Source organism: Lucilia cuprina, chromosome 6, assembly GCF_022045245.1.
Source record: "Lucilia cuprina isolate Lc7/37 chromosome 6, ASM2204524v1, whole genome shotgun sequence".
In the NCBI taxonomy this organism is placed as follows: domain Eukaryota; kingdom Metazoa; phylum Arthropoda; class Insecta; order Diptera; family Calliphoridae; genus Lucilia; species Lucilia cuprina.
The window spans coordinates 62779539-62793109 of NC_060954.1; the positions used below are offsets into that span (position 1 = coordinate 62779539).

The 13571-nt window shown below is 30.8% G+C and overlaps 2 protein-coding genes across 7 annotated transcripts; both read right to left on the minus strand.

The window, feature by feature from the left end:
* Nucleotides 1-312: 312 nt before the first annotated feature.
* Nucleotides 313-12670, minus strand: LOC111675933 (zinc finger protein 678-like). 6 transcript variants are annotated; one of them, XM_023436813.2, is made up of 4 exons: nucleotides 12106-12663; nucleotides 11827-12042; nucleotides 11410-11763; nucleotides 313-1513 (listed from the first exon to the last, which is right to left on the minus strand). In XM_023436813.2, exons 1-4 carry the CDS (start codon nucleotides 12430-12432, stop codon nucleotides 563-565), a joined length of 1848 nt encoding a protein of 615 aa, XP_023292581.2. In that variant the 5' UTR covers nucleotides 12433-12663; the 3' UTR covers nucleotides 313-562. The 6 variants fall into 6 exon arrangements, with proteins under 6 accessions (XP_023292581.2, XP_046810636.1, XP_023292584.2 ...); XM_046954680.1 differs by lacking the exon at nucleotides 313-1513 and adding an exon at nucleotides 2412-3421 and having other exon boundaries at nucleotides 12106-12668; XM_023436816.2 differs by lacking the exon at nucleotides 313-1513 and adding an exon at nucleotides 3597-4626 and having other exon boundaries at nucleotides 12106-12670.
* On the minus strand, nucleotides 4750-5915 carry LOC124420723 (oocyte zinc finger protein XlCOF15-like). The gene has a single exon (XM_046954681.1). The coding sequence runs from the start codon at nucleotides 5913-5915 to the stop codon at nucleotides 5247-5249; it is 669 nt and encodes a 222-aa protein (XP_046810637.1). The 3' UTR covers nucleotides 4750-5246.
* Nucleotides 12671-13571: the final 901 nt, after the last annotated feature.

Below are 13571 nucleotides of genomic sequence, written 5' to 3' on the forward strand. Positions count from 1 at the left end.
ACCGCGTCGGGGCGTACTGACAAGGTAAAGTCAGCTGGTTATTTTTTCTTACCGAACTTGTGTTTGTTGCACACGGAAATACAGCAAACGTAAACAGAACAAAAACTGACAAAATTGACTGCCACTGCTAGCAATATACACATATAGTACTTACATATGTATACAATTTTCTATAGAACAAAACATTTTTCCATAAAAAACTGTTACACATACAGTTTTTCGCATACTTCTATAATTTAATTTTTTTAACACATGTTTAAATTTATTAAAATAATAATAATCTAAAGTTTAGTCGCTTCCATAATAGGAATATTTATGACTGTAGCTATTTGTAATGACCCCTCATGAAGAGACATTTTCGTTCTTTCATTTATAATCTAGGCGTATGATTAATATTTATAATATACAACAAGTATACTCATGTTCTTTAAAATCTTCTTGGGAAAATCACCGAATAAATTTCTAAAGTTATAAATTAAAAATATATTAAAATTGTTATGTGTATATACACATAAGTTATTCTATATTTAAGTGTATGTTTTTTACATGTACAATTGTAATTTTAATTGTTTGTGTCTTTTTTTACTATATTATGGGTACGTTTCATATGACCATTAAGTCCAACAAATTGATGAAATTTTGCATCACAGAGTTTACAGGCAAATTTTTTAACCTCTGAGTGTATTTGACGATGTCGTATTAGAGAATGACAATTGGTAAAACCTTTACCGCACGTTTCACAGATTTTATCACGTATATTTAAATGAGTTTTTATGTGATCCTTTAGATCGCAGTTTTTCAGAAAATCTTTGGGACACATGGTGCATTTGAAGGCACGTATCTTGGTATGCATACGTGTAACATGAAGGCCTAAATTATTTCGCAATCTAAAACCTTTGCCGCACAATTCACAAACATGTGGCTTTTCAGCAGTGTGCACCAGTGTGTGGATCCTCAATTCAGAAGGTATGGCAAATAATTTTCCACAAAATACACACGGATATTTCTTTTCAGAGTGAACCCTTTGAGCGTGACATTGTAAAGCAGACTTCGAAATAAGTTTTTTTCCACACAGATCGCATTGAAATGAAAAATCTCCCACTTGATGGACTTTCGTTAAGTGATATTTGAAATTATGTTCCGTATAAAAATTTTTATTGCAAATGCTACACACAATCTTCACTTTTAATCGCTTCTCCGGCAAAAATTTGCACATTTGTAAATAGTTTTCGCAACTCTTGGCAAGTTTGGCATCATCTTTATTCTTATGTTTTTGCCGTTTTGTTAAATAATACCAAGATTGTAATTGATCTATAGCATTCGATACAAGTTCCTCATTGAAATCTATTTCATGTTGAGTGAGCAGAGCGTTGCGTATATCAGTTATGGCCCTCTGTTTATCCTCATATTTCCCATATAATGGGTGCTCTCCATCGTAGAGTAATTGAAATTTTGCATATATGTCAATAAATTTACACGTAGTATCGTCCCATTTATCAAGTATGAGTGGTTTCTGTTTTATTGCAACGAAATAAAGAAAACACATATTAAAGAAACTTATTTTTCTGCTTAATCTAACTAAATACTTAAAAAAAACTAGTTTAATATTAAAAAACTATTTATATAAACATATCTTATGTATTGTATTTTTTATTACTAATCATTTAAGTTCTATGTATTTACTTCTCATTAGGTAATAATAACAACTATATAGTAATTTTTTATATCTCTCAGACGATGCACATAATTTATTTAGAATAATTTTAAACCGTATATGTCAAGTACCGCTTCTTAAAAAGTCTTGTTGCAATATGTTGCATAGTTTTCTTTTTAAGTTATTTCACGCACTGCTCACTCTCAAGGAATCATCGTTTTGATTTATTATTTTTTTTTTTTTAATTAAAACTTTGCTAAAAAAATTTGCGTCACATAGTTTACATATATCTTTAAGTGTATCTGAATATTTCTTAATAGAGAATGACAATTTGTAAATCCTTTTCCACACGTTTCGCATAGTTTATCTCGTATATTAAAATGCGTCTTTACGTGATCCTTCAGATCGCCTTTTTTAAAACAAATCATTAGGTGTGCATACGTGTAACATGTAGATCCAATTTTAGTCTAAAACTTAGCCACATAATTCACTTACTTCGGCTTATCATTCGTATGTACGAATCGTAAATAATTTTCCATAGAATTCACATGGATATTCCTTTCCAGAGTGAACCCTTTGATTAATTCGATTATTGATTTATACTGATTACCATGCCATGCATGCATAAGTATCGATAAATATACACGTAGTTTCATTCCATTTGTCATGAGTGAGTGGGTTCTGTTGTATTGCAACAGCTAAACACCTACAATCGATGGATTAAAAATATTGAGCAAGAGACACAAAATATTAAGAATTAAGTGTGTTCAATCATTTATTAATATAAATACTACATACATATATACATATTATGTAATTCTAATTGATAGCATCCTTAACTATATTATGAGTACGTTTCATATGACCATTGAGTCCAACAAATTGATGGAATTTTGCGTCACATAGTTTACAGGCGAATTTCTTTACCTCTGAATGTATCTGACGATGTCTTCTAAGGGAATGACAATTTGTAAATCCTTTGCCACACGTATCGCATATTTTATCGCGTATATTTAAATGTGTTTTTATGTGATCCTTCAGATCGGCATTTTTCAGAAAATCTTTGGGACACATGGTGCACTTAAAGGCACGAATTTTGGTGTGCATACTGGTAACATGAAGACCTAAATTATTTCGCAATCTAAAACCTTTACCGCATAATTCACAGACATGCGGTTTCTCATTCGTGTGTACCAATATGTGCAGCTTAAGTTGCGAGCGTATTGTAAATAATTTTCCACAGAACTCACATGGATATGCCTTTCCAGAGTGAACCCTTTGGGTATGACTTTGTAAAGCTGAATTCGAAACAAGTTTTTTTCCACATTGAGTGCATTGAAAGGATATCTCCCCAATTTGATGAACCTTCGATAAATGATATTTACAATGATTCTCCGTATAAAATATCTTATCGCAAATGCTACACGGAAACTTCACCCTTTTTTCTTTTTCTGGCAAAAATTTGCACAGTTTTAAATATTTGGAATAACATTTTTTAAGTTCATCATTATTATTGGTCACGTGTTGTCGACGTTTGCTTGAATAGTACCAAGATCGCAGTTGATCTATGGCTTCGGTTACGATTTCGTCGCTGAAATTTATGTTATGTTGACTCAGTAGTGTGCTGCGAATCTCAGATAAGGCTTTCTGTTTTTCTATATTTTTGCCATGTAATGGATGATCTGGATCGTATAGCAATGGAAATTTCGCATAAATATCAATAAATTTGCACGTAGTTTCATTCCATTTGTCGAGAGTGAGTGGATTCTGTTTTATTGGAATGAAATTAAGAAAACAATTGTTTTAATAGAACAGATAAACGAAAATTTTTTAACTTATTCGAAATAAATACATATGTATATGTATGCATATCTCTAGTTCACACAAAGCGCAATAATATTTTGCATTTTATATTTTCTAGATTTGAGTTCCCGACCAAAAAGGAAAAGGTTATAATAACAAAATCGAATTTTCTCAATTATTTATTCAAATATATATGTGTTTTTTTTACATATAGTTATTTACTAAAAAAGTATGTAATTCTAATTGTTAGAGTCTTTAACTATGTTATGTGTGCGTTTCATATGACCATTGAGTCCAACAAATTGATGGAATTTAGCGTCACACAGTTTACATGCGAATTTCTTTATATCTGAGTGTATCTGACGGTGTCGTATCAAAGAATGACAATTTGTAAAACCTTTGCCACAGGTTTCGCATATTTTGTCTCGAATATTTAAATGGGATTTCATGTGATCCCTTAGATCAGTATTTTTGAGAAAATCTTTGGGGCACATTGTGCATTTGAAGGCACGAATCTTAGTGTGCATACGTGTGACATGGAGACTCAAAAGATTGCGCAGTCTAAAGCATTTACCACATAATTCGCATACATGAGGCTTCTCTGCCGTGTGAATCCGAGTATGGACCTTTAGTTCAGCAGGAATAGCATATAGTTTTCCACAAAACTCACATGGGTATTTCTTCTCAACATGTACCCTTAAATTGTGATATAGGACAGCATTTTTTGAGACGAGTTTTTTTCCGCACAAATCACATTGAAACGAAAAGTCTCCTACTTTATGAACTTTTGTTAAATGGTATTTTAAATTATGCTCTGTGTAGAAAACCTTTTCGCACATGCTACACGGAATCTTTTCTTTTGATCGCTTAGCCGGCATAAATTTGCACATTTTTAAATACTTCTCAGTTGTTTTGTCAAGTTTACCTTTTCGTCGCTTGACTCGTATTAACCAAGATTTCAATTCATCTATGGCAAAGGCTATTAATTCTTCGCTAAAATCAATATTATGCTGACTTTTCAGGGTACTGCTAATGTCTGTTAAAGCCTTTTGTTTATCTTCTAAATTGCCGTACAATGGGTTTTTCTTGTCATAAAGTAATGGAAATTTTTCATAAATTTCGATAAATTTGCACGTTGTATCATCCCATTGGTCAAGATTGAGCGGTTTCTATTATATTACAACGAAATAAAGAAAACAATTAGTAAAACAAGTCCTTTTTAAAGCGAACAAAATGGTTATTCAACCGATTTCAGATAAAAAGAAACACAATGATTTATTTGTTCAAATAAAATTGTATATTTCCATTTCCTTAATAGTGGTACAATAAATTTCATTATTTTCTCTAATAATATACAGTTGGATAAAATCAACAAATATATTGGAATATTTCAAGAGTCAGTTTAAAAGGCAAAAGTTTTTTAGTAAGTGTTGCACAATATAGAACTCGACAAGTTGACAATTGTTGGCCAATTGTTGTGGAAACGTGCTAATGTTTTTATTGTTTCGGAAAGTATTTCCAAATGGCATTCGTTGCACGTAAACGAGGAATAAAAATACTTTAGATACACTTAAAGAGTAATTTAACAGTTAAAATTAAACTACAAATGAAAAGCAAAATTAAGAAATTTGCGGACATCCTAAGCTATACGATAATACGACATACTAAGCTATACGGTAATACCTAAAGCACGATTTTTTGTAAAAGAAACAATTTCACAAATTCTAAATTATTTTTACTTTTATCATGTTTATTGTTAATGTATGTTATTTATAAAATAATAAATTTACTATTTTTTCTGAACTCCCTTTACGTCCTTGTGAATACGCTTTTTATGTCTGTGTAAACTTATTAATTGATTGAACTTCTCGTCACACATTTTACACTCATATCTTTTGATTTCCGAATGTATTTGACGATGTCGTCTAAATGAATGATTATTCGAAAACCCTTTTCCACAAGTTTCACATATCTTGTCACGTATATTCAAATGAGCTTTAATGTGGTCCGTTAGGTCACGTTTTGTTAGAAAATCCTTGGGACACATGTTACATTTGTGGGCACGTATTTTCGTGTGGACAGCGGTGACATGATAACCCAATTGAGTTTTAATTCTAAAAGATTTTCCACAAAATTCACAGACATGTGGTTTTTCGTCCGTGTGTATTCTGGTGTGAAAATTTTGTTCCGATTTTGTGGCAAATAGTTTGTCGCAAAATTCGCAGCGATATTTTCTGCTGGCGTGCATTCGTTGTACGTGCTGTTGGAGTATAGTTTTTTGTGAGAACTTTTTACCACACTCATCGCACTCAAAGGACAAATCGCCGATTTGATGGTATCTGAAGAGATGCCCGTCCAAACTACTTTTTAAATTGAATATTTTTTTACAAATGGTACAAAAGTATTTATCGGTTAGGCGCTTCTGCGGTAAATACGAACATTTTCTGAAGTATTCCATTTCGTGCTTGTTTAATTTTCTTTTTTGGTTCTCGTTACGTGTTTTGGAATGATAATACCAGGACTTTAATTGTCTGATGGCATTGGAAAGACGTTCAATTGAGAGATTTAACCCGTTATGTAGTAAAAGTTGATCAGCAAATTCAGTTAAAGCTTTTAATTTTTCCTCAATATTTCCATACAACGGATGATTTCCATCATATAGTTGTGGAAATTTTTCATAAATCTCAATAAAACTAAAAGTATTTCCATCCAACTTTTTAAAATTTAATAGGTTTTTGTTTTCTTCCTGTGTTTTTATAAAGGAAAATAAAGACAATAAAAGGAAACAATATTTGTAAAATTTTTACTAATTTATATGAATAGAAGAACTTAAAACGGGATTTTAATAAGAAAATTTCTATTCGACAATACGAGGGGAGATTATTGACATATTAAACCAATTTAACGATTAAAATGCAATTGTTCTTCTTATTGTATAAGTATTTAATTATATTCATTTTTATTTTAATTTAAGAAGTGTAATTTTACAATGAAATTTCATTCGATAATGAATCTTTTTTTACAATGTTATGCGTACGTTTCATGTGACTGTTTAGGCCAACAAACTGGTGATATTTAGCATCGCATAATTTGCAGGCATATCTCTTTACTTCCGAATGTATCTGACGGTGTCGTATTAACGAATGGTTGTTCGAAAAGCCCTTTCCACACGTTTCGCATACTTTGTCACGAATATTTAAGTGCGTTTTAATGTGATCGGTCAAGTCACGCTTCTTAAGGAAATCCTTGGGACACATGGTGCATTTATAGGCACGAATCTTGGTGTGTATTGCTGTCACATGGTAGCGTAGTTGAGTCTTTATTCTAAAAGCTTTGCCGCATAGTTCGCATACATGTGGCTTTTCCGCCGTATGTACCATAGTATGAACTTTTAGCTCCGATTTTATGGCAAAGAGTTTTCCACAGAAACCGCAGGAAAATTCTTTACTACCATGCATTCGTTGTACATGTTCTCGAAGTATATTTTTTTGTGCATACTTTCTGCCACACTTATCGCACTCAAAGGACAAATCGCCGATTTGATGGTGTCTGAAGAGATGGCCGTCCAAACTACTTTTCAAAGTAAATTGTTGTTTACAAATTGTACAAAAGTATTTATCAATTAGGCGCTTTGGAGGGAAAAACGAACATTTTCTAAAGTATTCCATTTCGTGGTCATTTAATTTTTTCTTTCGGTTTTCGTTGCGTGTCTTAGAATGATAATACCACGACTGTAATTGTCTGATGGCGATAGTTAGAGTCTGAATTGAGAAATTTAAGCCGTTAAATAGTAAAAGACGATCTGCAAATTCAGTTAAAGATTTCAATTTTTCTTCAACATTTTCGTACAAAGGATGATTTCCATCATATAGTTGAGGAAATTTTTCATAAGTCTCTATGAAACTGAAAGTATTTTCATCCAACTTTTTAAAATTTAATAGATTTTGGTCCTGTTCCCGGTTCTTGTTACGTTCCTGTTTTTTATTAAGTTCCTGTTTTTTATTAAGGAAAATAAAGACAATAAAAGGAAATAATAGTTGTAAAATAATTGCTGATTTTAAAGATAATAATAATAATAACAATAACTTAAAACGACATTTTTAAAAACAAACAAAAATAAGTAAAGACTAGATTAAATATTAGGGGGGGAGATTATGTTAAATGTTAAATCAAATTTAACGATTAAAATGCAATTATTTTTCTTATTACATATGTATATAAATTAGTATTTATGTATATTCTTTATAGTCTTTATTTAAGTCGACAAGTGTAATTTTACAATGAAATTTCATTCGATTATGAATCTTTTTTTACAATATTATGCGTACGTTTCATATGACCGTTTAGACCAACGAACTGGTGAAATTTAGCATCGCATAATTTGCAGGCATATCGTTTAACTTCCGAATGTATCTGACGATGTCTAATTAACGAATGACTATTCGAAAAACCCTTTCCACACGTTTCGCATATCTTGTCGCGAATATTTAGATGCGTTTTAATGTGATCGGTCAAGTCACGCTTCTTAAGGAAATCCTTGGGACACATGGTGCATTTATAGGCACGAATCTTGGTGTGTATTGCTGTCACATGGTAGCGTAGTTGAGTCTTTATTCTAAAGGCTTTTCCGCATAATTCGCAGACATGTGGCTTTTCCGCCGTATGAACCATGTTGTGAACTTTTAACTCTGATTTTATGGCAAAGAGTTTTCCACAAAAACCGCAGGGGAATTTTCTACTGACGTGCATTCTTTGAATGTGTGTTTGCAGTGTGGATTTGATTTCGAATTTCTTTCCACATTGCTCGCATTGGAATGGTAGGTCGCCTATCTGATGATATCTAAAGAGATGGCCCTTTAGATTGTGTTCCATTTTGAAGTTTTTCTTACAAACATGACAATAAAATTTCGTTTTTAATCGTCTTGCCGGTAAAAAGTTACACTTTTTAAAATATTCCTCTTCTTCTTTTTTCAATCTATTTTGTTTTGCCTTGCGTTGCTTGGCATCGTAGTACCAAGAATGCAATTGATTTATTGCCGAGGACAGTGTTTCTTCTTTAAAATCGATATTGTGTTCAGTTAAAAGTGTTTTTGTTAGATCGTTATTAGCTTTTTGTACTTCCTCGAAATTACCATACAATGGATGCTCTCCGTCGTATAGAAGGGGGAATTTTGCGTAAGCATCGATGAATTTCGAAGTATTGTCATCCCATTGTTTGAGCGTTAATGGTTTCTGTTTTGTTTAAAGAAGAAATAAAGACAACAAAAATAAAACAATTATTTAGCATTATTTTCCAAAAAATGAACGGCGATTAAAAGAATCAAACGCTATTTGCGTGAAGCAATAATAGTTCAACAGTGCAGTTCAAAGTTTTTGAAATTGAGAGTTTAAATAAAAGAAAATACTCAAAAACGACAACAAAACAATGGGATGGATGCTTCACAACTGGAGAGAATGAGTGATGGATAATCAATCAAACAATTAAATAATTAAAAATATGAAGAAAATACTTTGCATTCTGTTTTTATTTTGATGTACAAATCGTGTGTATTTATTTTTTTATTAATTTATAATTAAAAATATGTATATGTTAGGATAGGCTATTGTTAAACTGCTATAACTATAATACAAAATTTATGGATCTTTCTTTTTCACGATATTGTGAGTGCGTTTCATGTGACCGTTAAGACCCACAAACTGATGAAATTTGGCATCGCACAATTTGCATTCGTACTTTTTCACCGCCGAATGTATTTGACGGTGACGAATCAAGGAATGACAATTGGAAAATCCTTTACCACATGTCTCGCAAATCTTGTCGCGTATATTTAAGTGCGACTTGATGTGATCAGTCAGATCGCGCTTCTTTTTAAAGTCCTTGGGACACATGGTACATTTGAAAGCGCGAATGTTAGTGTGTATCGCTGTAACATGATAGCCCAATTGAGTTTTTAACCTAAATGATTTGCCACATTGCTCACATACGTGAGGCTTTTCAGCTGTGTGAATCTTGATATGAGTGTTCAGTTCTGGCATAATGGCAAACTTTCTGCCACAATATTCACAGGGGAACTGCTTGCCAACGTGTACGCGAAGTACGTGAACTCTCAAATACAATTTTGAGTCGAATTTCTTTCCACATTGCTCACACTCGAACGGTAGTTCTCCTATTTGGTGAGCTTTATACAGATGGAGCTTTAAGTTGTGTTCCGTATAAAAGAGTGTATTACACAATTCACACATCATCCTTTGCCTCAGTTTCAATTGTTTCGAAGGCATGAATTTGCACATTTTCAAATATTTATCTTCGATACTACTTGTCAGTTTATATCGGTTTCCTTTACGCCGTTTCGTATCGTAATACCAAGATTGGAATTGTTCAATGGCATTTGACAAGACTTCTTTGCTAAAATCTATATTGTGTTCACTTAATAATGTTTGGCTTAGATCGGATAGAGCTTTATGCCTCGCTTCAGCACTATTAAATAATTGATGTTTTGTATTGTAGAGGACCGAAAATCTTGCGTATGTTTCGATGAAGTTAGAAGTATTTTCATCCCATTGCTTGAATATTAATGGACACTTTTTTTGTTTTAAGAAAATAAAGAAACAAAAAATACAACAATTATTTTTCACTATTACAATCGTTTGTCGCCGCAAACAACTATATAAACATAATGGATTGATAAAATGAAATTTTAAAAAATAGAATCACTTCATTTCATCGCTCCAGCGCAATTTCGCGTTTTTCACAAACGAAATACATTTCACTGGGATCATTGAAAAAAGCGTAATAGTCTACGATATTTGATTTGTATTGTCAATTTCAATTTGTACATTTAAATGTGAAGTGAGTAAAAATTAATTAAGATGCTTTACATATATTTTATGAATATTTTGCCAAACTTAAACAAATTCTTCAATTTTTACAATGATTTATTTTATTTTCTAAAGCTAAATATATTCTTAAAATACAATAATCATAGGCTTTGATATTAATATTCCACTCATCGTTGTCTCCAATAAAATTTTAACTTTCAAAAAGTCACAGAAAAATGCCGAAACATGTGAACTTGCATTTTTAAGTTTAAATTTTTTTGAGGTGATTTTTGATTATTTGAATTTAAAAAACAAAACTCATACAGATAAAAAAGTAAATAAATACATGAAACTAGAGTCCATTTAAATTATTAAACATATATATTTAGTTTTTCATAGTTAGTTCATATGTCTATGCGTAAAAACTTTTTTCAAAAATTAAAAAAAAATAAAATATCTCAAAAAAGTTCATACTTTAAAACGCTATACCTTCCGATTTTGAGCCAACTTTTCAACTACGGCCCAAAATTAAGTTTAGGTGTCTTGGCGTTTTTCTGTGTGAAAATTTTAAATAATTATTCAAAACACTTCGCTTCAAAAATTAAATTTTTAATTAAAATTTAAATTTGCACAAAAAAAAAAAAAATAAATAAAATTTTTATCAAAACATTCGAAAAGATTTAATGTTGTCTAAAATTTCAATTTATCACTAAAAAAAATTAATTTTTACTTTTTTTTTTCAAAAAAAAAATATTTTTTTTAATAAAAATGAAACTTAATCATAGTTTCATTTAAGATTTTATACGAAACGTAAAAAATACGAATAAAAAGTTAATGGTACATACAGCTGGTTTATATGAGATTTAGTATATACAACAACTAGATGTGGTAAATCATAATTGGGGCCTCGTTAAAATTAATTTTTTTTATAAAAAACTATTATAATTAAAGAAAATAAAATGGAAGATGCATATCTTTCATTAAAAAAATATATACCTATACCATATTACCTATACAAACCAGTAGGAAAATTAAATAATTTTGTAAAATTTTGGCAAAACATTACAAGGTGAATAGAAATAAAGGCATTTAATTAAACTTCTATCACTGCGAAAATTTGAAAATTTACTTACGTTCTGTTTATCTCCTTCTGGTATGGCCTTTTTAGCGAGCAGATCTTTTAGAAAATCACATTTTTCATAATAACCTTTTGCAATAGACGTAACTTTTTTGGTATCACCATTGTCCAAATCAGATTTAATTATGACACAATATTTGTGTATCTGATTTATTGCGGATCTCAATCCAGTTGGCTTCAGGAATATATTGAACTTCTGCATGCCGTTTATAATGGCCTGTTCGGCATCTTTTTGTGCTTTCGGATTTTCAAATAAAGGATCATTAATATCCCACAGAACAGGTTGACTTTTGTACAATTCAATGAAATCGTTTACATGCCGTTTTTTACGATAGAATGTTGGCGTGAACTAAAAAAAAATAATATTTCTATAACATCTAAGATATTTGAAAATATTATGTATAAATTATACTTTGTCTGTGGATATTGGAAGTTCGTTATCATCCGTCTCGGAATCAGCGGCATTATCATTGTCCTCATCACGATAGTCTTCATCATCAGAATCATCATTATCTAGTTCATCAGCAACATAATCTTCATCTTTTACATCTGAATCTAAAGCTTCCAATACATCTGTTGCGTCTGCACTTTCCTTTTCCTCTAAAGCCAAAATAGGGTCAATAAAAGGCTAAAAGCACAACAAAACAAAAACATTCTAATAACTTTCTTAGATCTTCGTTTGCGCACTTACCTCAATTTCCTGAACGTCATATTTAATATCATCAATAAACTCTTCGTGTGGATCAACATCCATCTCATCCTTAACTTCAACTTCTGGCTTTTGTTCTTCACTCTCGTCTTGGCCTTCGTCTTCATCGTCATCACTGTCGTCTTCATCTTTAATTTTTTTTACAATCTGCCGCGATGGTGTGGCTCCCTTTTCATTGAGCTCTTTATGCTTTGCTTTTACGTGACTTGTAAAATCATTGTAACGCCGAGATTTCTTTTTGCACAATACACAACATAGAATAAATGTATCCTTCAATTCATCCAAAAATACATTTCCACAGAGAATCATTTTATTATTATTTTTTCGTTTAATTAATTTTCTCAACAAAATATTTTCTATATCGTTCACTGCAAATATCTACAATATTTTTTGTTGTCTGAAAAAAACCAAGCTAATTTTGACATTCAACTCTTTGCTCATTCCAAGGCGTATTCATACAAGGTGGTGGCAGTTCTGCAACAACAACATTTTACATGTATTTTGTTTTTGCATTTGGTTTACGTAAATGTCAAAACCCATAAGAACGGCGAATTTATTTTATATTTTTTTTTTTGAAAGATTTTATATATTATTAAAAAATAAAAAAGATATAAAAAATTGTGATAAAAATATATTCTGAATTGAAGTCAAGTAAAACTTAATTTTTTGTGAAAAATAAACATGAAAAAATTATATTACGAATGAATCTTTGTTGCGAACGGATAATTCCACTTCGGCGGAATAATTTTCAATATTTGGCCATAAAGTAGCTGCAGCCGGCCGGGTAAATATTTCATACGAGTTTTGTTACGAGAGGCTTGGTATTTTTAGATTTTTTACTTGAATAATTATAACAAAAATATAAACAAAGTTTCTCTCTGTTTAACGGAAATTTTTAAATTAAAAAACTATAAACAATAACAGACTTTGAAAGCTACGTAAACCAGGCGAATTAAGAAAAAATTACAGCTGATTAAATAACAACACCTGTTATGAATTCGCCTTGGTCGTGTACATAAATTCATAAAACAGCTTAAAAAGAAGAAGACGAAGTCACAATAATTATTAACTTAAGTCATTTGTAAACCTGTGTCGGTGTAGTTTATGAATCGATAAAATTTTTGAAATATTATATACCTTAGTTTTTTAGCACTAGATTCGAATAATTAATAGTTTAATTAAATTAATTTTGAACATGAATTTCGTGCATTCGAAAAAGTTGAGAAGTCGATTTTATAAATTACAACAAAAAAGTTGAAATGTCGACTTTTCAAATATAACAATATGGTACTACTGGTTGAAACTTGCAGTTAATTAGAGATTATTTGTTTATAACTATCTGACTCCATTAGATAACTATTTGCTATAATTTGTATATGTATATGAAATTGAACACATAAAATTTTAGAAAGTTTATATAAAAATCAATAAGAATTGTACATTCAAAT